General features: G+C 36.3%; 1 protein-coding gene across 2 annotated transcripts in view; it reads left to right on the top strand.

Annotated features, from left to right (window-relative positions):
• Positions 1-24,404, top strand: part of ZDHHC17 (zinc finger DHHC-type palmitoyltransferase 17) — a 75,606-nt gene that overhangs the window by 8,974 nt on the left and 42,228 nt on the right. For both annotated transcript variants that reach the window (XR_006165308.1, XM_042792475.1), the window contains exons 2-4: positions 8,988-9,091; positions 17,911-18,033; positions 24,245-24,322. Coding sequence is in view for 1 of the 2 variants with exons in the window: in XM_042792475.1 (XP_042648409.1) it covers positions 8,988-9,091; positions 17,911-18,033; positions 24,245-24,322 (305 nt within the window). In the remaining variant the exon portion in view is untranslated. The remainder of the gene's footprint in view (positions 1-8,987; positions 9,092-17,910; positions 18,034-24,244; positions 24,323-24,404) is intronic.

Here is a 24,404-nt window from a genome sequence, read left to right as displayed (position 1 = left end):
ACTGTTCTTAATTGTCAGGCCACAAATTTACTAAGATGTCTTACATGCTGCAGAAAATTAACTAACAGCATGACTAGAAGCACCTCTCATGCATCTACTCTTTGTGATAGATGAACCAGTCTGTGTTTATGGTAAGTGAAAAAGGGAGTTTGCTTAGTCTGCTGTTGATTTGAAGCTCCATTTGTTGGTTCACGGTTGTGGTGGGAATGGTGAATTGAAGTTTTCCATGAGGACTGGGCACAACTTGTACTAACTTTCTTTGTTAGTGTATGTGCCAAGGAGAAAAGAGGGTCCATAGCTAAACTGGCTGCTCATCCTATCATGTGCACTTGCCAGTGCTCTAATTCTTGATTTTTCACTGTTCCTCAGAGATGAATTAGATATAAACTCACTAAGCATAATTTACAGTTGAGTGTGGCTTTGGCAAATACTTACTGAATAAAGCAGAACCTCCAGTATAGTGTGGTGGTTTGTTTTTTTTTTTTTTTTTTTCCTCTGAGTAGTTCGGGATCAAGATTGAGATAGATAGATACTTGGGTACATTTTTGAAGTCTAGTAAGAGTGAAATGCAGAATTGGTTTTAAGTAAGTCTCATGATGACTGACTACTAATGCTAGTTCTTGTAATGTATTTTTTTTTTTTTTAATGTTGAGAGGTCTGCTAGCTCATGTACTCTGAGACCTAGACCTGTTTAAATCACTTAAGAAAAAAATACAGTTTTATTTCTGTTGAAATCCTGAGATTTTGGATGAGAACATGGTGCAACATTCCTTGAAAAGAAAGCCAAAAAAGATATATGTACATGTTAATGTAAGTTGCTGTCTAAACCAGAACTTTAAAGTAAGGTTTAAACCATAGTATTTTAAGCTGTTAAGTTTTTTTAACCTTTACAAATGCTAGTAAATGCAGCTGTTTTAAGTAACACTTGCTGGTGATACTATGTGTGGAAATACAAGGCCTTCTGACAAGCCTACTTGTGAAGCTGTTGCTTCCTGAAGCATAGCACTATTAAATTTAGGAGCATCTGTAAGTAAATGACTAGGAAGCAGGCAACTGGTTGTGGATACTTGCTTTGAAACAGAATTTACTCATTACCTGCTGTGCCTTAAATCCTATGATCTCTGACCTCTGCATAGAGTAGTTGGATTAAGGGCTCTAGTTGAGCATCTCAAACTCTTTATGTAAAAAAAAATAAACCTATGTTGGAGAGTGTGCAAGGTTATTCTCTCTGTATAATGGCTGACTGTTGCTTGTGAGTGGAACTTGGTATCAGTAGGACTACTTTATTGTGTTGGAGATGATGCTTTTCTTAATCTATTACGCTCCTTTTTAGAGAGAGTGTGTCAATTTAAACTAACTTGCTTTAAAAAAAAAAACCCAGAGTATTAGGTACAGATTATTTATTCTTTTTTTTTTTCCATTGTGTGTGTATTCTGTAATTAGCTTCTCCAGAGATTTTCATAAATGCATCTTTTCTATTGACATGTCAAGAAACCGTGCAAATACACCAAAAATTTAGGAGGGAAACCAAACGAGCTGCACATGATACTGTCAAATGTTGAAAGTAATGGAAAATAGTGACAGAATTGTCATTGAATGGAAGGTGATGGTGTTGTGTGGGTTGTTTTTTTTGTTTGTTTGTTTGTTTTCATGTTGTACTCAATTTGTGTAATTTAATGCTGTAATAGGGGGAAGGGAGACTCTCAGAATAAATTGTAAGGGTCCAAGTAAGGCAGCGAATCTGATAGTATATATTTGCAAGCCAAACACTGAACTTTTTTTTTTTTTTGATATATAATATGATCAGTTAGGCATTAAAAAAAAAAAAGTGGTACCGTACACTTTTTTTTTTTTTTTTTTTTTACAGAGAACGTAATCTGATTTAGATGGAAATTTTCTAGCTAAACTGAAGGTGTATATGCATCATACCAATTCAGACAGTGTAAAAGCTCATAGCTGCTGGAGGCTGTGGCTCCTCAAACTGATGAACCTATACAGCCCTGCATAATTCTTCTTGTTTTCTGGCTAGGACTTCATGTGAATGACAAGGATCAGACTGCTCCCACTTGATGACAGTCAGCAGTTAGTCAGATTCGCTGTTACTGATTTCACCCTAAATCTTGCTGCTGTTTCTAGAGAAGAAAAAGCTACTTTTCTTATGCCTGTAAATAATTAAATGTAATTATCTCTAAAGTTAAGAAATGATCACTTTATCATCTGTTTTTGTGACTTCTTGTGTTGCAGATTTAGATGAAGGGGCATAAACTCTAGAAAGGGGACTTGCATTAAAAATGTTTTTAAAAAGTACCGGTGGTATCTTTTTTGGAGGATTGCGATGAATTGATTTGCTTGCACTTATTTTGTAGAGCATTTTTATATTAATCCTAGTGCATGAGTGGCTAGTATTTATGCATATATAAATTAATGTCTGTGCTTTATATGTAAATTACTACAAATAAATTTGTCTATACAGATTATTGTACTTTTAAGAAGTAGGAGGAAGCCTGGGAAAGCTTGCTAAAAAGCACTATATTCTAACAAATAACAGAAATTGAACATGCCATTATAGGGGAAGGAATTATTTAATATTAATCTCCAATAGTCCCTGTTAAATATAACACACATACATAAGGGTTATTTCATTATTTAGCATCCCTGAAATAGTTGCAGTCTCTTCCAATTTTATCATGATTCTATTGACTGCTGCCAGATATGGAAATAGCATAGTCATCAACTAAAAAAAAATATTGTTATTTCTTTTCATTAAGAAACAAAGGCAATGGTATGCAATATTTTTTTGGAAGGTTATGCTTTTATTTCTACATCTTTATTTTAGAACTCATCAGTGTTTTTCGTTGTGTCAGTTATCTTGGTCACCAGTCAGAATTGGAGTGCGTGACTTTGATCATGGTATTGCTTCCTTGCAACAATATTGCATAACGTTAAAGGAAAAGCAGTCCTAGCCATCTGTTAATGCCTACCAGAGCCATGTGTAGCAGCTGTAAGCAGCAGTATTTTCCTCCCTTCCTTATGTCCAAGCAGGCGTATTGACCTATTCATATCCTCCTGCTATATTTAATTGTGAATTATGAAATTGCCATCTCAGAATAATTCAGTCTTGGTCATCTTATTCTTTCATGTGTAACTTCTCAATTTGCTTTTCTATGAATACTGTTCTCAGAAATCTCCTTAAGCTTATTTAATTTTGTCTTTTTTTTTAATTGGAAAAGATTGAGTACTGAGGGAAAATAAGCATAACTACTTGCACATTTGGTTATGAGAACTGATTGGGAATGCTGGTATTGTTAGTGCTTATTCCTGACACCTGTGCTTACTTTTTTCCCCTCTCCCCTGCACTTCTTTATTTTTCCTTCGGAGTTGTTTTTAATATTTTGCTTTATTTTTTGTTGCCTCATCTTACTGGTTGTGTTTTCCAGAGGAAGTTCCCTTTTCTCCTCTACTGTGTTGTTTCTTTTTTTTTTTTTTTTTTTTTTTTTTTTTCCCAAACCACTTTTTTTTGTAGCCGCCTTCTCACTATTCTGATTTTTTTCCTACCCTGCATCTGTGCAAGCGATCTGCACATTTTGTGGCTAATGAGTAACAATGAACTAGTCACAGATGAATATGAGTGATTAGGGCACTGTCAGAGGACAGTCACTGAAGTAGGAAGCTCATTGAGAAAGAGTGACCCTTGGTAGTAATTGGGGAACCAAATTTTATTTTTCTAGAAGTAGCAACATTTTCTTCATCCTGTCAGCCTGACTTCCTTGAATATTTAAAAGCTGGAGTATGTTGTTCCATGATTACTTAATCAAATTAACAACTGGCAACTGCCAGAATCTTCCAGCTACCTTCTCTTTATTTGCTTTCCCTCTACCAGTGGCTCTGGAGCTTGTCTTTTCACAGGAGACACAGATTCAACTTGCTGTCCTAGTAAAAGAATCGGGTTTTTCTGTTTCTTGGCTATTTTTTTTTCCCCTCCAGTGAACTGAGTGGGTTCACTGTGACCACAGCTCCAAGTACCAAAGCTAGCTTGAGTTAAGCAGTGGGAGCACGGAGCCAAGAGCAGTGGGGGAGTGTGGGCAGAGAAAGGACCTTTTTCTTTTAGCAATGGTAAACTGCTAATTTGGCTCAAGTCACACTTGGAAATATCTGCTTGAAAAAACATGAAGTAAATAGAGATTTAGTGTTTGCAACCTGCTTATTGTAAATCAGTGAAATCAGGCCTCTGCTGTACTACCTTATTTTTAGTTTTCCTGACTGTCAGCTGGGGAGGAGCCATTATTGGTAGAGATCAAAATATCTAAATAATAAATGTGCTTGGATTTCAGTTAGTTTTTCATATTTGAATTAGCTGTTAGTAGTATTTAACAGTGGATCATCATTGTGAAATTAAATTTCCCTGAAATAAATGTTTTCATCATAAAAGGAAAAACAATAATTAGGAATATTGTTGAAACCATTTGTGAATATGGTATATGTTCCAGGCTCAAGTTGTTATGTTGTTACTTTATTATCAATCTGTCATATGTTTAAAAAAAAAAAAAATCATAGTAGTGCTTCAAAAATTTTAACAATTTTCCTAAAGTTTAGAGGAGATTGATTCTTTCTTATTTTAAGCGAGAACTTAGAAGTCAAGTGGTGACAGTGAAAATGACAATACACAAAATTCTGTGAAAGGCATGATGCAAACATGATATCATTATTTTTCTCTCTTTTTTTTTTTTTTTTTTTGGTGCTTATTTCTGTTCCTTTAATAAAGGTGGGCGAGTCATCTAGATCAGTATAGGATTTTTAAGCAGAACTCTCTCTTCTGTCTAGCAGGTTGGAGGAACTAATCCGTATTTTTTGTGTGTTAACCTTCTGTTAAACTCCCAAACCAGGTGCTGTCTGAACGTTGCACTACTGTTTTATTTCTTGCTTAGCTGCTGATGCAGAATGGCCAACACTGGGCAAACTCACCCCTGGTGTAAGAGGGCTGCAGTCAGTCCTGCCAGGGCTGGGCAGGACGCGTGCTGCCGGGGCACAGGCAGCTCTGCTCGGGTAGCCTGCAGCTCGGTCCGAGCCGTTACTACAGCACCTATTCCAGAAGCATTTGGTGGTTGTGGCTGTGTTGCAGCCATTATATATGGTAGCAGTGCATATAGAGAGAGATTGCATTTAATATCCACAGCTTTTTAAGGAGCAGGAATATTTAGCACGGCAATTGAAAAGTTTAAAAATATAACACTTGCCAAAAAAAGGTGGTGGAAAAGTTCAGTGTTTGCCGGTTCTTCAGCTTTGGCATGGTTCTAAGCCATGTCTTGCATAGCTTATAGCGGGTGAATATGCACAAGCATGTATAGGCTTATGAGGTGTTTTGGTGTCAATACAAGTTTTAAATGAGTGAGTTGAAATCATTGCATATTTACGCTCAGCTTTTTTACTTTTAAATGTTGGGTTGTCTTACCGTTGACTCCTTGTTGCAAACCTAATAGTTTCAGTATACTGTTGCAGTCCTTGAGAGGGAGGAATTACTTAACATAATGGCATTTGAAGATCTTGTCTGCTTTCAGGTTATGTTTGCAACAGTGTAGCGTAGTCAAATGAAACAACGATCATACTCAGTTTTTCTGATTCTTACTTTCCAAATAGCTGGAGACACCTGGCAGAATTTGACCACTGGCTGGATGGACACAAAGATTTGACCTCTATTCTCTTGTTATTTGAGTAACAGGTGCTTCAGAAAACATTTATGTGTCCATATTGTAGTATTAGAAATTATGGGTTTCAATTACAGAACTTATTTTTTCAATTCTTTAAAAAGGACATAATTTGAACTTTGTGAGTTTTAAGAATGTGCTTTTGGGTTTCAGTGCTGTGCATTGAATAACTAACTAAGGAGAGCTTTGTACTTCAGTTTGAAGTGACACTATTAGTAGGACCAAATACATGTCAGGTGTAAGGTTGTACTAGTTTGACTGAAGTAATTTGAAATCTGATTATTTCTGTGGTGGTGGGGTTTTTTTTTTTTTGTTTGTTTGTTTGTTTTTTTTTTTTTTTTTTTTTTCCTCCCCATTGGTGTATATATAGCCTTTGTAAAAGCAAAAATCTCCTTCCTCAGCAAGGTGTTCTAGGACAGTGAATTTCTTTTGTTCTGGCCTCTGTCTACTTGATTTGTCCTTTAGGTTTTCAGGGTCTGAGCATTACAATTTGACATATAAAATTCTGCTTCAATTGTTTGGTGTAATAATAGGAGAACAGAGATGGTATAAATCATGCTTTTTTTTCTAATATGATGGGAAAGAGGAATTAATGTGGGACAAAATAATGAATTTAGCCCTCTAATTTTTTTTTTTTTTTTTTTTTTTTTTTTATTGTAATGTCCTCTGGTATCTTTTCCAGCATCTTTACTCCAGAGAATACTTTGGCTTATCTAGTAGCTGGGAAAAAAGGTTTGACTGAATGATTGTCTCCTTCAAATTCAAAGTGTAGCTATGTTTCTGGATAGTTAGAGAATTGGTTGAAATGTGCAATCTGAATGACAGCAGGTGCCCTGTGACACTTTTAGGCTGTCTCTTCTGTAGAGATGGCAACAGAGCAATCCTCCTGCTGGGCTGGCAATGAGTAATTGGTTAATCTAGTTAGTTTTTCAGGCTTAGAAAGAAAAATGGAATGCCACAAAATAACATTGTGGTCAAGAAAATATGCACTCTGTGGATCATTTAGGTACTGTGTGAAATTGGAAAATATATTTTTCAGAAGAAATGTCTATGCATAAGCACAAATATAATTTGAAAAGGAAAACTTCTGCTGCGCTATATATTACTATATTCTGGTTTTAAAGCTCTCAACACTTAAATTTCTTGAAAGTTTTCTTAATGTATAAAATGTCATAAACGTTCTAACTATTTGAATTAGTATATTCATTTAGTACTACAAAATGTACTCAACGTGTTAGAATTTCTCTTAATTTGATATTTTTTTCCTGTCTGAAATAGGTACGTTGTATGTAACAAATACAAACACACTCAACTGAAGTTCTTCGGTTTTGAAATTAATACTGAGAGTTTTGAGATTGGCAACTAGACTACCTTCTTTTCTTGACAGTTTACTCGGAGGTTATAACTGGTATAAGTTTTTAGACTTCTGCTTAAATGGTACTTCAGTATGTTGAAATCTGGATATAGATATTTAAAAATGTGGTTTTCACACTTAAATCTTTATCTAGCTAAAAGAGATAGATAATGCATGTAATAACTTTAAGGTAAAAATATCTTTAAAATAACTTGAATGAGAAAAATTTGTAATGACTGATTTGATTACCAGCATCCAGTTATCCATTGTGTTTTATACAGCTGAGATGAGTAAACTCCAGATGGAGAGTCAGAGGGCAGTCTACTTGTCTGCATGCAAGATCAGTATTTAAACTCTCATTGCAGTCAGTAGAGAGCTGGTTAATGTTGCAGGAAGCTAGAAAACACTTTGGCTGACTAGCCACAACAGGACACAATAAGAAGTTATTTCTCACTGTGACCAAGAGCTCCTTTTGCAGAAACTATTGCACAACTGCGAGAATGTGAGAGATGGGGAGACCTACTTGTCTGGGCAGTAGGAAGACTCCCTAGCCCTGATATGTCTCTTGGTCACTTAAGCTAGCAGGGCTACATATTCCTTTTGGGAGGGAAGGTGGTGGGGATTTGTGACTGCAAATCCTTGTTGAGGTTAGGTGTATTATATCATGGTTGTCCTGACTCAGGGCACCTTTATTTAAAAAAAAAAAAAAAATCTGTTTAGTATAATAATGGAAAAGTTGATCACTCACTTTAATAACTAAGTAGAAGTTGGAATCGTAATTAAACACCTCTCATAAGGTATTTAAAAATGTTTCTGGGTATAGATTAAAGAAACAAAATTTCTGCTCATGGAACTATATGTTGGGGAAAACTGAGTAAAAGTAGTACGTTTTAATAAATTGAAATGTATTTTTAAAACTTTCAGAGAGCTTGCTGCTTTTGTTTTGCTGTTGCACTTCATGCTTTTTTTTTTAACGTAGCTATGCTGAATTGCATAGTTGATACACAAAGGCAATCACCCATAATATTTGTAACAAATGGAAAACTGTCTAGAAGCTATATAAAATGCATCGTTCAATTTCAGCTTGCTGAGCTGACTTTCACATGCCTGCAGTTTATAAAGAAAAATGGTATGTTGCTGCCCTAGTGATCTGTCAATGCAGTGTTTTAATATAAATTCCACCAAGGGAAGCATTGAGGGTTGAAGTGCTGCCCTTCAGCAAAAGAAATAAGTTTGTAGGGAGCTGTATCTGGTGAAGAACATGTCATGGTCATGCCATTTATTTCTGAGACCCATAGGTTAAGCATACACAGATCACCTCTGAAGATGGGGCTGAAATTGAAGAATCAATAAAGTATCAGTAGGTTCTTGTCATTGGTATTAATCATTCTCAAGTATTTATTTTATGGAAGGTAATTGACTCTGCTATTTGAAGTATATTTATTTGTAGCAGAGTGAGATATTGTCAGTTTATGGACAATAGCTCTTTTTTTTCAGCTATGCTATGTTGCGTTTATAAAAAAAAAAAAAAAAAAAAAAAAAAACAAACAAAAAAAACCAACCAACCAAACAAAAAAAGACCCAAAACAAACAAACAGAAATTGCTGTTAATTTTTGTTAACATTCAATAAAAATACCCCAGTGTAGGGTTTGGCAGAACTCTGCTATTACAAGTGGTATTTTCTGAAAGGTGTTTGAAATCTATGGTAGGGAATATGGCAGCCTGCCTTGCAAAATGTGGAAATGTGGCCAGTCAGTTACCACCCTCTGAATTAGGTAGCTTTATAATACATTGAACTTGGGTACTGTGGTACTGTTTTTAAAAAATTTTACATACTATTCATTTTTTTTTTTTTTTTTTTTTTTTATTCCTTGGGGAACTTTAGTAATGCTGATTTTGGTGTTCTAATAGCAAGTATGTCTTTTTTTAGGAAATAAAGCCTCAGAGCCATTATAACCATGGATATAGTGAATCTCTTGGACGGAAAAGCCACATTGATGATTACAGCACTTGGGACATTGTCAAAGCCACACAGTAAGTTTATTTTTGAGTGTTAGATCTGTCTGTGTCTGTATTCGTTAAAAAAGTCCATTTTACTGGGTTTTTTTATTTGCAAAAAGTGGAAGGTTGGTAGATACAGTAGTGGAAGATTTCAGGAATTAACTCTACCAAATTACTGTTAGGACAAATTTATGGACATGGTATGAAAATATGTGGGAAGAATTATGATAAGTTGTAAATATAGGAGGTTGCTGGACAAGTTGTTGGAAGAGAACATATGGTTTTCTTCCTGTTGGTACTGACTGATGTTTATTTTCTGTAGGTGATGATTAAGAAATAAGTGGGCAACACTGATACGCAAACATGAGGGTTTCCTTGGTTTGTTGACATCATTTATGTGTTAGGAGGAATGTGTCTCTAACTTCCTTGTCTCTGATGCTGCAGTTTCAGTGTTGCTATGAAACTGAGTTGATTACTGAGAAAGGATTGTAGGAGTAAACTATGTGCAAAATAAATAATTGTGTTCTTAATACAGATGAATTATACATTTTTTTTTTCTACACAGTCCTGTAGTACATGCTAACTTGCAAGACTTTCTGAAGACTTGTCATGACACTACTTTTTAGCTTGCTGGTTTTTACTGTTCAGAAACTACCATCAGTATACACTTTCTTCAATAAGCGGAGGTTATAGCGAGTTATGTAAGATTTTTATTTTTCTTGTATTGTTAATTTGAATGCTTAAACTATGATCTATCTTGCTGAGCTATTTTTCTTCTTAAAAGAAAGTTTTTCATTCCTTTTTTTTCCTAAAAGGCATCTCCTCCAATTAAAGTAGCTTTGCAGATCTGCATGTGACACAGGCCTTATTTAGGTTTAGGAAATATGTACTTTCCTTCACTTGTTGTTTTGATTTGTGAGGAGTTTTACTTCCTGAAACAGATGTTGATTGACTCTGCAATTGTTGTTCTAAATACTTCAATAGTAATACTATAATCTATAATCCTCATATTAGGGGATTTTTAGAAATGAATGTATTGGCACAGCACCAAACTAGCCACTTTTTAAAAGCATAGCAATATGACAGCAGAAGTGGATTTACGAGTTACCTGCTTCCATTCTTATATCCTCATTGCATGTTTGAAATCCTAAAACACATTTGTCCCCATTAGCCCTCAAATGTAGGCTGATCTGAGCTTTCAGTTGAGTTGCTATAATTTTTTTGTGGTCTCCTCAAACAAGAATCAACAAGGCTGTGAGTTACCTGTTAATGTTCCTTCACAGTCACGGTGAGATGTGATTTACAGAGAGGATGACATCTCATCACAGAGGACTATAGTTTCATATCATAGAACCCCTGATGGTTAATATCACAGGGAAGGGGACCATCAGCATGGGTATATGATCAAGTTGTGGTATCCAGACAGCACTTCCCTGGCTAGAGGGAGAACTCGCCTTTATTTTAGGTATTTACCAGGATTTGAAGGCCATGTTGTATACAACGGGTGTCTTAAGGGGAAAAATCTCTGAAATTTTATGCAAAAAATAAACCCACCAAATATCTTAAGTCTTGCAATAAAATAAATAATGCTGCTAATGTATTAATTCAATGTTATTAAAAAGATATACAGTTCCTATTAAAATGATGTAGTTACTTTTGTAGAAATATAATCTCTCTTTTATATATATGAAAAATAGGTGAGCTTATCCTCTACTACTTGTCCTCAAAAATCAATATTCACTTAGATTAAAATATCTGCTGACTTTGTTTACTTTTCAGTTCAGTACTAATGTAAGATGCCACAAAGTTTTGTAGAAAAACCTACTCATCTGTATCCCAGAATTCCTTCCCTAAGCAGTTCAGTGTGTTCCAGGAAAATGGACTAAGAATTATTTTCAGTCTCCTAGTTTGGGTGTTCTTTTCCCCAAGTTCAGACATGTAGCATTAGGCATAGGATTGATAGCACAGTTATTTTTTTCAGAACACTTCAAAACTTCCCCAAGAGAATATAACAGCTTTTTTAGTGAGACAGTCAAATGGTTGCTGGGTGTTTACCATTAGTTAAATGAAATGATGTTGGTCTCGTGAATGGTCTCATAGCTCATTATAGCAGTGAAGTTGTGTATCTTCCTCTGTTAAAAAAAAAAAAAAAAATCAATCACTCTTCCAAAATCATTTGACATGTCCTGTAAGACCACTTAAGTTACAGGCTTCTTGACAGGAAGAAGGGGCATTTTGCTGTAGTATAGAATGGTTTGCTATTAAATTTGTGATAATCCAATAGGAAGCAGTCGTAAATAGCTAGTCAGTTATTTTTTTTCATAATTGTTCTTACTCGATGTGCTGTGTTATTCAAAGTTTCTTCTGTGAAGGTAACTGGTTTAATTATTGTAGCAACATATATAAAAATTGAGAACCTATGTAGTTCCTTAAACTTTAAAGACGCTGATGAAAAATGGGATGAAAAGATTTCAAACTCATTTATACATCATGTATGCTGTTCGACTGCAGAATTCTATTTTGAGGTGTTGAGTTTATTGGCACTTGATCACAGAGGAATAAAACAATGTTAGTGAAATAATACGTTTGCTTTTATGTTTTTCAGCAAGGGAAAATAAGAGCTTGCAAGTTCCACACATTTTGTCAGAAGTATTTGTTCATTGTTTCATATCTTTTTGAACTGTTTGTGTGCTTTATCTTCTTAATATGTAGATTGGACATTTATTAAATTAACATGCTCATACACTGTGAGCTACAAATCTAATAAACCTTTACAGTGAAATTAAGACTTTGTATAGAAAAGAGCAGTTCAGTTGATGTTCTCATTGCAGAGACTTTATCAGTATTTGTATTTTTTCTCCATTATGTTCTTGATAAATTATCCCATAGGCATACTTTATACCAAAAATAGTGTGTTTCTACATTTAATTTGCAGAAACTTGTGTTGAAGTAGGAATCTTAGTGTTTGGTTTTAATATCTATTGATATAAATGACCCTTTTCACTGACTGTTCTAGACATGCCCAAGGGCATCTAGGTGGTGTTGAAAGTAGTAGTGTCCTATCTGTTTATCTTGCAGATGTTACAATATGTGTGTAATCTCTTGTCATCTTATATTCAGTTATAGCAAAATTGTTTCATTCATATAAAGTTTCCACTGCATTTCTGAAAGCAGAAGCAGGCCACTCGTGTATTTGAAAATCTGTTTTCAAAGCAGTAGTCAAAAAGTCATCCTTTCTTTCCTTTACTATTGCAGTGGAGGAGCATTGCATTCTAATACTCAATAAGTACTTCACTTATAACTGCATGGAAGGTCTGAATTTCTTTTGTCTCCACAAAATCAGAGGGTGGGCTGTGTACTGTCTTTGTTCTGTGATATCATTCAGTGCTCAGTGGAGCTGCAAGGGAATGGAGTCTTGTAAAAGTCATAAGTGATTTAAAAGTGGAGATATGTTGGGTACGTTTATTTGTGTCTCTTTTGGTACCAGTAGCCCTGTGTCATCCAAGTCTGGAGTCATGACTTAGAATACGTTGTCTTGGGAAGAGTACTGTGTTAATATATTAACTTAAAGTTGCTGCCTTTGATTTGTTTTAAATCTTTTAAGCCATGAAACTATGGAAAAGTAGCTACTGTTCACAGATAGAGAAGTACATGATGGGTTATGGCTAGGAGAACAAAATCTGAAACACATTAATCCTTGTGTTGTGATTTTTTGGTTCTGTTGAGAGTCAATAGGCACCTTCTGCTTGTAGTGCACTTGAGCAAATTCCAGCTATGCTGAAAGTATGTTAAATAACCGTTATGAACATAAGTATTAAACATTAATGCTATTCGCAAGTGCTTTTGTGACTTTTGGAAGATTGATTCCTAGTGCTCTAGTGTTATGATTTCATTATTGCAAGATTAACTTTTCTGTTAGTTTCATTCACTGAGATCATTCAAAATGAAGTTGTGTGCATTGTGAAATAGTGCAGCATGATGTATGAAATATGCTGTACCTTGCTCAGGAAAAAAATCGTTGGATACATTTGAGAACGTACTTTTTTGCTTGCTATTTCTCATAATTCGTAGCTTAACTAATAAGAAAAAAGCAACATACATATGGAATAATTCAAATTGGTGAGGGTTGGCCAAAATGACAATTACTCCTGGCTTTTTTCTGCTCTTCACAGGAGAGGATGGGCAGACTGTGACACAGGTACCCATTCTTTATGCTTGGTCACTTGTGCCCATGGAGTTTGATTATATTGCTGAAAGTGGAAAGTATCTGAAGTTCACATGGAAGGGTGGGATTTTTTTAACCATAGTAGTAATGTAGCTACAACTGTCTAGACAATTTGAGGCTTTGGAACATAAGCAAGAGCTGAATTTCTCTTTTCTCTCAGCATCACCATTAATGGTTCATTAAGCAGCTCTTGAGTTATCCTTCTGCTGTTGAAAACAAAACTGTCTTACCGTTTAACACAAACATGAGACCTGTGAAAGGCTTTGTTAGTATTTAACCACCATCACTCTTCAAAAGGTAAAGAAAAAAATAATTTTTCTACTAATTGCATTTCCAGTTAAAACAGCTTTGATTGGAGTTACAATGATAGCAAGATGAGGGAGTGAGCTCCTGGCTTACCTACTATTTGTTGGCATGGTGATGTGCTCACTGAAGAGAGATTCCTTCCTAATATTGTGGCCAAATTTTACACTAATCATGCAGCAAAGCTGGCAGTGTCTATTTCTAGGAGTTGATGTTCTGGCAGACAAAAGATTAAAAAATGGATTACATATTTAAAATGCAAAAGGATTCTAGGATGCTATTTTTGTAAGTATTCAATTCAGAATAACTTTAACCTACAATGAGAAAGAACATGTTACAGGTTAGTTACCGAAACGGCTTAGAGACTGTGATAGTGGAATGAACTTGCACAGTGGTATTTTTGCCCTGAAAGAGCTAGTCCCATTTCTTTCAGAAGGCAAGCTCAATAGTAAGCTTTAATTATACTCTGTGTTGATGTTTACAGCATGCATCAGCCTCTAGAATTAACCCAGATGCTGAAAAATTGTTAGGTTAATACATCAGTCTCTTGTGAGGATTTAAATCTTTTCCTCCGTTCTTCTTCCTTGAAGGGCATAGAGCCCTTTATGACATTGTAAGCGTGGTTATGCTGAGTGTCTGAAGTAGGTTACTTCCTAATTTTGTAATTTAACAGTGGGTCATGAACCTTTGGAGAAGGAAAGGTGAAGTCAGCTGCAGCAAATTGATGGTGGGTGAATGTAGGTAACGTGACAGAGGAATGCTGAATTTCTAGGACAGAGCTCAAGAAAACATGAATGCATCGGTGTTTTATTTAATTGTAGAGAGCCTGCTGTTTTCCTGAAGAGGAGCAAATTGTTGTAAATTTCTATCCTTTTTTGCCAGACAATACCTCATTCTCATTGTAACTTCTGGAAGGTGCTTTGTTTTCCTGAGATGTTTTCAGATGTATTGCAGAGCTTTGTTATTTGTTTTGTGGCTAAGTGGTGGGAAGTACCTGTACTTGCAGTTTTCCTTCCAGTGAGGAAGAGGGGAAGTCTATGATGCTAAGCCTGGTGAAGGAATCCATTCTTACTAATCCTTGTAGTATCTGAACCCACGCAGTAGTCTTTGCCCAGGACCTCACAGCAGTGTGTGGGTAAATTCTAGAGGGTGATATTTGTAAATATCAGTGGAGCATAACTAGAGCATCCTGTCAGGGCTTCTGCAGGGGCACTGGCAGCAGCGTTCTGCCTCAACAGGCTGCAGAGTTCATTTACATGCTTGCCCCAGCTCTCCTTCATTTTCATATGTCTTGAGCAAAGTTCTTCAGAAAGCAGCATCACATTTTCCGAAAGACTAGAAACTTCCTTTAAATAAAATAACCCTCACAAAGCCCCCTGCACCGGAACACTAAACAACAAGTGCTTTCCTGCTGCCCCCCTCCAGCCTGTGTCAGTGCTGCTTGGTTATACCTATCTTGGTAGCATGGTCTAACTAGGTATCAGAGGTTACTGGCAAGGAGGTTCATTTTGTGTTGTGTGGTTAGCTAGATAGGACACTCATCTGAATAATTTGTATGGTTTACCATAGCAGAACAATGGTAATGTTGTCGTTCAGCGACGACAGGCAGCTGAGCCCCACACAGCCACTCACTCACTCCCCTCCAGTGGATGGGGAAATTAATCAGAAGGGTAAAAGTGAGAACTCATGAGTTAAGATAAGGACAGTTTAATGGGGCAAACAAAAGCTGTGCATGCAAGCAATGCAAATAAGGAATTCATTCACTCCTAACCATTGGCTGGCAGGTGATAGCCATCTCCAGGACAGCAGGGCTCTGTCACACCTAATATTAGGAAAACAGATGCTGTAACTCTGAAGGTCCTCCTTCCCCCAGCTTTTATTGCTGAGCACAGTGTCATACGGTATGGGCAATCCCCTTCTTGTGCACCTCAAGCCTGCTCGCTGGTGGGGTGGGGTGAGGAACAGAAAGGGCCTTGACGCTGTGTGAGCGCTGCTCAGCAATAGCTGAAATATTGGTGTGTTATCAACACCGTCTTGCTCACAAATCTGAAACATAGCCTCATAGGAGCTACTAGGGGGAAAATTAACTTGTTCCCAGCCAAAACCAGTATGTGTAAGGAAAATCCTAATCCATTGCATGAAAGGTTTACATTATAGCCTCTTACACTTTATAGATGTTTATAGACCTTATTGTGTTCTTGTGCTCTTTGTATTCTTCCAATAACCCGGAATATCTTATTAATATAATTCCTGCTTGTTGTTAATTAAGCAGGATGAGATTCAGCTAAACTCAGTCTTAGGCAGTACGATGTTTTAGCTGGTGTTTGTTAAATCTAATAGCATGGCTATAGGTCAATGGTTCCCTAGATTATGGCTTCAGTTAGTTGTGTAAATGAAGGCAGCAGGCATGTCTACAGTAGGAACGGTTGTCATAACAGCTGGCTGGAATAGAACAGTTTGTCAACAAAAGGGTGTTTTGCTATTCTATATGGCTCACTTTCCAGGTTACCTCCAAATGTTGCAATATGCAAGTGTGAGACTCTACTTCAGTAAGATCAGAATTTGCTGTTTTGCTTTCAAAAGTCCTTCTTTTCCCCCCATTTGTTCTACTGTCTTTTCTCACTTTTATTCTCGGCTGATCTGCCTTTAGTAGTCATAACCTATTCAGTGACCCCTTCAGCTGGGGCTAGGAAAGGCAGGAATGGTACGTGGTAAGCCATTTGAACAAGCTCTCACCAGGCCGTGCTGCTGATCTAGACTGGGTGAGACAGTGTGCCTCAAGATTGGCCAGACTTAGAACCTTATCAGTGTTCCTGGCAGTTATGTGTGTCTGAGCATGTGTATCTTGTCTAGCTGCTTGCATATTTTTAAGGTTTCATAAGCCAAACCTCTTTTCTCCCCTTCGCCCCGAACTGATTAAAAAAGAACTTTTGTTGTCAAAATTATTCATGGCTGCTGCTTTTTTACTCAGTCTGAGGGACAAAATTTTACAGGCTTGTTGCCAGTTGATATGTACTGCACGCAATAGTCTTTGTTCTGATCTTTTGTAATGTTTAGAAGTATTATAGGTAGGACAGCAATTTCTAGTATTTTTCATAATTTCTAGTACAACTTCTCTAAGAAATTGAAAACATGATCTTAAGTGGACTTATGTCTAGTACTTCTTTTTAAATAAGTGTGCAGCTAATTTATGTGCTTCAAACCTGTGATAGGCTTGGAAAGCATTCCCAAGGCTTGTTGACTTGAGCCATTCGAAGTTTCACTTACCTCCAGATTGAGGATCTATTCAAATACATGAAAGAAAAAGTAAACATGGTAACTACCCTGGAAGAATGGTTTCTGCATCAGTTATGCAAGCTGAACAAGTGGAGCAAAAGGGCCATAAGCTGTCTAAGGCTTTTTCTTCTGCAGAAAGTAGAACATAGAAGCAGCATAAGGAAAATTTACTTAAATTCCAACTTTGAGAGGCTGTTAAAATTCTGCTCTAGAGGAATTCTGATGTCACAAGGCCTTGTTCTTGATTTCAAGGTGTGCCCCCACATCAGTCTCCTTAACACTTGAGAAATCCCTGTGGGTTGTGCAGACATGGAAATGTAATCTTTACTTGCCTTTCTGCATTGCTTTTATTGCCACTAAAATATTTGCTAAAACACTGTAAGCATCAAGAGAAACATTCTTTAATGTTGGAGTTATTCCTGCACTAGATGCCTAAGTAATGTTTATGATTCCTTTTTCAAATGAATGTAGCTCACATTTAATAGTCATCTTAAATGAAAGAATTAATTTTATATTATAGAATTTTGAAGCAGTATAAAAAAAATGGTAATAACTTATGTCAGAAACTTTGCTATTTGTTATCTGAGAAAAAAAAATGTAAAGTGTTTGAGCTCTGTTAGTATTTGTAGTTGACCTGGTGATCTTGTCATCTGCTAAATTTTAGGAAGATACAGTCAAATCAGTTCGATAAGCTGTTTTGCTCTTTAAGAGATGGAAAGGAAGGAGAACAGAGGTGGAAGAAACAAACGTAGTGGGGTTCCTGGGAAGAGAAAAGTTGTATTTGTTTTTGGTATACTGATCAGTATTTCACCTTGCTCTGCTGTATAGCTTCTGTGGAGACAAGTTTTCTTAAAATTGACTGATACAACTTCTGCCAGTGGAAACTTTTTGTTGCAAGAAATTGGTAATCATATAGAAACAGAAAGTAAAGTTTCTTCTTAATTTTTCTTCTTTTTAAGCTTTATTATTGTGACCATAAGTATGGTGTTTGCTGAATGCATTTCCATCAAAGGTAATAGCTTTGAAAAATCTCATTTTCTTCTTCAAGGTATGGAATATACGAACGATGTAGAGAGCTGGTGGAAGCAGGTTATGATGTACGACAGCCAGACAAAGAAAACGTAACGCTTCTCCACTGGGCTGCAATCAACAACAGGATAGATCTGGTGAAGTATGTATTACACTTCAAGTTAAACATAAGCTAATCATGTTCTTAAAAATGTTGATTTGTTTTAAGTTGTGAAATAATCTTAAGTCTCTTAAAATCTCAGGTTTTGGTCTTGAAATTTGAGGGGGGGGAGAAGTTAGAAGACCTAATTTTAGCAGGAATGGTTTGATGACACAGTGAATAGAAATAACACATGTTCTATGGCCGGAAGTCAAACTTAGACTCTTCTCAGATGAGATAAATCTGTGGAACAGCTATTCAACTGCATGTGCAGTTTCTTTATACTCTAGTATACTTGTTGAAATGCCCAATTTCTTTTTTGAGGAAGGGAAGTTTGATGCTAGATGAGTAGTGAATGTTTTTGAATAAGTAAGATTAGTATGATGCAAGGGGCAATTCATACTTCATTCAGCATTTCAAGAAGTTTAGTAACTTCTTTAAAAACACAGCTGTTACAAAAGGTAACGGTGCAGCACCTCTCCTTGCAAGTAATAACAAAATCTTTAATAGTGGGAGCTGTGGGATTTGGGGTATTTTTTTGCTTTTTAGTTTATAAATTCTGGAGCATAATATCCGAGACCTGTGTTTCAGAACCTATTTTTATCTTTCAGAACATAGAGAGCTTAAATCCTGAAGGGATAATTCTTAGTACTTGCTGTTTTACAAATCATGAATGTATATAGAACATGAGTGGGTTTTCCTCTATCAGTAACAAAACAATGAATTAAGTACATGCAATTAGATTTAAATACAGAAAATATTATTGAATCCGCAGGTTTCTACAATATTTGACATAAACAGCACATCTTCAATCATTCCACTTTTCAAAACAGTTTTTATTAACGTGTGTACTTACACATAAATGAAGATGTTTTGCATTTATTTTTAAGTACGTTATCCCCATGTATGTCCATCACCGGCACCTTCATCAGACCAGATCTTGAGTTTCTGGAAGATCTCAGGTTGACATTTCATCTTGTTTTCTGAGGACTTTTCTGTGTCCTCCTGTGGTTCTATTAAAAGAAAGTTAAATAGCCAAAAATAAGTAAATAGATAAGGATTTAAACCTGATGAGGAGGACTTTGGGGTCCCGGTGGACAGGAAGCTGACTGTGAACCAGCAATGCAACCTTGCTGCAAAAAACATCCGTGGTATACTGGGCCTCATTAAGAAAAACATTGCCAGCACATTGAGGAGGTGTTCCTTCCTTTACATGCAATTGTTGAAGCTGGACATCTGTGTGAAGTTGTGGGTTTCCCTTTGCAAGAAAGATATGGACTTACTGGGGTGAGTCCAGTGCAGGGTCACAAAGATGAACATCTGACATGAGGACAGACTGCAAGAGCTTGGACTTTTTAGCCTAGAGAAGGGAAGGCTTATCTTGTCAATGTATATAAGATTCTCAAGAAGGGTACCTGCGATATCTGGTAATATGTAATACCTGGAATCTTATCAGTGTGTATAAATACCTGACGGGAAGGAGTAAAGGAGGCAGAGCCAGAGTTCTCAGTAGTACCTAGGGGCAAGATAAGAGGCAGAGAGCACAAATTAAAACACACATGAAATTCCATCTGAACATCTTGAAACACTTATGTTATTGTGAGGATGACTGAGCACTGGCACAGGTTGCTCAGAGAAGCTGTGAACTCTCCCTCCTTGGAGATACTCAAAACCCAGCTGGACGTGGACCTAGATGACATGATCTGAGTGCAGTGCTCAGGGATGGTTAGACTAGATGATCTCCAAGGATCCCTTCCAAACTAAATGATTCTGTGAAATAATTCAGTGTTTTTGAAAGATATTTTTTTTTTATTATTATATACAGTAGATAGCACAGCTGGTTTTATGCTTTTATTGTGGGTAGACGCTTATCACAGAAGCCATAATTCTGCGTTTGGCATATTCCTTTTATTATAAGATAGATAACCAATGAGCTTTCTGGCATGCTGAAAGAGAGCCTCTTTCGAAAGTGATACAGGACTCTGGTTTACCCAAATAACCTTTTTTTGTGGGAGTACATTTTTAGACCCTATTGTTTTTATCCTTTTCATTCCATTTTCCTTCTGGACTGTCTTGAGTTTTTATGGCTAGCATCTTACAACTTGCTGTGAAATAACTGAAATGCATAAAATTTTTCAGGTAGCTAGCTGTTTTTCTTTAAGGAAAGTACAGCATCTAAAAGCAGTTGTTATATTTTGAGCTCACTTTTTTATCCATCTTGAATGCAGAATGAATTATGTGCAATGAATTGTTCATCTTATTTGAGTTGTTGGAAGACATTTGTATTACGGAGATTTTGTCTTATTTGATGTGTCTTTATAAGGTGTGAAAAGTGAATGCCATTGAGACAATTATCATCATTTAAAAACATCAGTATGTCACGAGGCATTTGAAAAAAAATAGGCTTATACTGTGGATACTGTTTCTGTATTAACGTATGTATAGTTTCTTTATTAACTTTGCAGATAAGTGAATCTACCTCTGTGATACTTGATTATGACATAATTCTTTAGTTAACTAGCATTTTATGTATTCTACAGCTTTTTCTTTAAAAAAAACCCACCTCAAATCAAACAAACAAAAAAAACCTGCCCCAAAAAATTTGTTTGGGAACTTTGTCATTCATAGAGTAAAATCAGACCAGATTTTAAATTTCCCATTAGTCTTCTTTTGAAGCTAAATTTGTGAAAGTACTTAAGCATGCAAGTATTTCATGGTGTATTTTACCTTTTTTTCCCCTCCAAGCATGTTGCGAACAACTTCCTGCTGTAGCAATTACATTAGATATTGAGGTTGTTCAAAATCAAAATGTCAGATTCAGATAGATGGAAGTCTGTGCTTAAATTTCTATCTGGATTTCCACTAACGTCTTTATTATATATTAGGAAGATCTCTCCACCTACATTTGACTGATGGAAACTTGCTGTGAGAATTTTAATTCACCATAACTTTAATTGTACCAGCCATATCTCAGTTATTTTAGTATGAGTCCTGACAATTGATTGTTCTTAAATCTACTTCTTCTTTTTTCCTCAACAATATGTCGAAGTTCTTGTCCCTTCTTGATGCATCTCTACCACTGTGATGTACTGCATTGCATTTTCTTCCTGCTGTTTACTACACTGCGTGTAACTACTAATGTGTGTAACTATATAAAATTCATTCCTCCTGTTGCAGTAGTTATGTTCCAAGTTCCTCTGTCTTTAGGGATCTTGATTTATTTTAGTTTGTATCACCCAGCATATAGTGTGCTCTCTCTTTTGTGAGACACCAATTTATTTTATTTTCTTAGATTGAAACTAATCTGGTTTTCTTTTTGTTAGATCCTACCACATCTTTCCCGATGTCTTTGCAATTTGTGCCCAATGTGTGCAGTGGATAATTTCATTAAATATGTGGGCTAGTAAGCTTGGTATCACAGGGATAGACCCTAAGTGTAGGTGGTCTGCTCTCATGCTACCAGTCCTTAGTGCCTTGCTTCCTGAGTATTGGTCTTCCCAATGAAGTAGCTTAGCAGATCGTCAGTGGAGAGTGCAGGCTTAGAATTAGACTTCTCTTATTTTTAGTATTTTTTTATTCTCTGTATTGTGAGACTTGAGATTCAGCATAGATAACAGTGAAACCCATTGATATTTTAGAAGTAAAACTACAGAGCCTTTTCTTATTTCTATAGGAACAGGAATAAGTGTCAGACATGCACATCATACTTCTCTTTTCATCATGACAGTGATGTATTGGTCTCTCTTCAACTCAGTTTTGTAAAAATATAAAAACTGGCCTTATATCTCTACGGTTACCTACTGCCTGCGTTTCCCCATTCCCTGTGTTGAACTTTCTCCAGACAAGGATTTGTCTTCTACTTTTCCTCCTAGCAACAGTGACCGTGTGCACTTTGATTCCACAAGCACTGCATGCAAGCTGGGGCAGTTTTGAAATGCCTGGGAAAGACTTAGTGATCCTAATGTGGAGATCAGAGGAAGTATTTTCTTCTTAAGGTGACCTCTTACCAGATCTGTTTACTTTGAATGTAAGTAGATTGCTCAAATAGGACTGGCACCCCTGGCTTTTTTTAGCATAGAGGCTTACATGACTCAGAGTAGAATCGCCCAATTATTCCTTTCTCCTGGGACATTCTCGCCAAACACAACATTTCTTCTGCAAGATCTACCTAGACAAGGAGATTAAGTTCATAGTCTGGTTTTGCAGAAAAATCGCACTATTCATGTGTACCAAAACTGAAATGCAGTGATAAATCTCAACTTAGTCTGAGAACACCCTTAAGGAAACAAAATGTTTCAATGTGCCATCTGGCAGGAGATTGCTGCCTTATCTTTTCCCAGTTGTCAAACTGCAAGTTCTTCCTTCTAAATAGAATGTACTAACCAGTAAGTAGTGCTACTGTTCAGTAGAATCTGAACATATTCTGTGTTTCTGCGGGGACCAGTGTTTGAATGAAGACAATCTGTTTAATGTTCACCTCCCCATGAGTGGCTGTCACATCAACGAGATGGATCCAAGCTTGACTGTGAATTTCTCTGTGTTGTCTTTTATCTAGACAAGATTTCCTTGGGAACGTCTCCCCAAGGGGGACTAAATACCTTCTCAGTGTCTTTTTCAAATTTGTTCTTCAGTAGCTGATACCTTGCTTTACAAACTTACGTTGTCCCTTTACCTTATATACACCTTGTCTTTTCACCTACATGGGACCATGACTTTCACAAAACCTGTGGTGGTTCTCATTGAGAAATCCAAAAGCTTAACTTCGGTAGAGAGATGTTGCTGTTTTGTTCCTTTGGTGTCGGAGACCAGTGGAGTGGACTGTGCTGCATCGATCAGACCAGATCTTGTTTGTGATACAAACCAGAGTTTGTATGACTTTGGCAAGTCTGCTGAAGTACTCCATTGTGTCTGGTGGTTCTAAAGAAACTGTATAAAAGGACTTTTCCTTTAGATGTTTTTAGTGTGCACATGTATAGCTAATGCATTTTGCAGTTTCTGAAGTATCTTTTGGGCTGGTTTTGAAGTTTTACTCTCTGAAACAATAAGCACTAAAGAAAAAGAAGCTAGTTGCTTAGTGTAACTTTTTTTCAAATTATTCTGTTTGTTGCCCTTCTTCTTGCCGTGTCTTGAAATACTTAGAGGAAATTGAGGTGCCAGAAACTCAGTGCTGAGGATTTGAAGGACAATTTGTATGGGCAGGAGAACAGCATTTGTATATACCTGACATATTTTGAAAGCAAAAAGTCTCCAGGCACAGGTACTTAAAATGTGCAAGCACTTAGGAACCTATAGCTAGACAGTACTTTTCAGAGGTCTGTTAGTAATAACTTCTTTATATACATTGGCTCATACAGTAGTGAATGAAGAACTAGAAGCCTTCTGGGAAGGCCAGTTTTTTAAAAGCATTAATTTCTTTGTAAGGTGTGCATTTTCTTTCATGAAGGAAAAGTAATATTGCCAGTTCAGTGTGCCATATAAAACAGCAGGGAAAAAGAGTTCACAGAAACGCTACAAATAACTATGAATATGAATTGCTGCAGTTAAATTAGTAACTTCTTCTGTTCCTACAGGTAGCTCATCTTTTTGTAAATGTTCATGAGTAAAAAATAATCTCTAGCTCATCATTTAGTGTTTTTTTAAGTACTCAGATGCTTTTAATAACAATTAAGTAGCATGTAAAAATCTTAGTACTTGGCTAAAAGTGTAACTTAAATGGGAACTCTTGGAACAATTACTTCAGCAGGGCCATTCTAGTGGTGGTACATACTGCAAGTTGAACTGTATATAATTTTGCCACTTTGTCAAAATTCTCTAAATATGCTAGTCTTCTGGCAGCATATTCTTTTACCAATATTCAGAATTATTCTTCATGCATCAACCCCTAAATATTTTAGAAGAATCCATTTTATTAAATACTTCGGTGGTAGCACAGTTTGTACTAACATATATAGCAATTATTCTGTTTTACCTTAGAACCAAACTAGGAAATAGCAGCATGTTTAAAACACAGTAGGAAGCATCCCTACTCTGTCCACCCACATCAAAAAGGCAAAAAATTGAATGTATATGCATGACTTCTAAAAAGGAAAGTTATATGAAAAGGAAAGGTTCTGGTCTGTAACTGCCAATTTTGCATAACATCAAACATGCTTACTGTGTGTCCTTTATGTTTAACCAAGACAATCAATAATGTTTACTATTTCTGTTATTCCAGATACTATATATCAAAAGGTGCTATCGTTGATCAGCTTGGAGGAGATTTGAATTCTACACCACTTCACTGGGCAACAAGGTGGGAAGAAATTGTCTGGAATTTTCTGTTTTTGTGTTTTTGCTTAACTTGAAATCTGCTACCGATAGATCTATGAAATTGC

The sequence above is a fragment of the Tyto alba genome, unplaced genomic scaffold (assembly GCF_018691265.1).
Source record: "Tyto alba isolate M040663 unplaced genomic scaffold, T.alba_DEE_v4.0 Super-Scaffold_2, whole genome shotgun sequence".
Classification (NCBI taxonomy): domain Eukaryota; kingdom Metazoa; phylum Chordata; class Aves; order Strigiformes; family Tytonidae; genus Tyto; species Tyto alba.
Note: the sequence above shows the minus strand (reverse complement) of the source record. Positions and strands in the feature narration are given on the sequence as shown.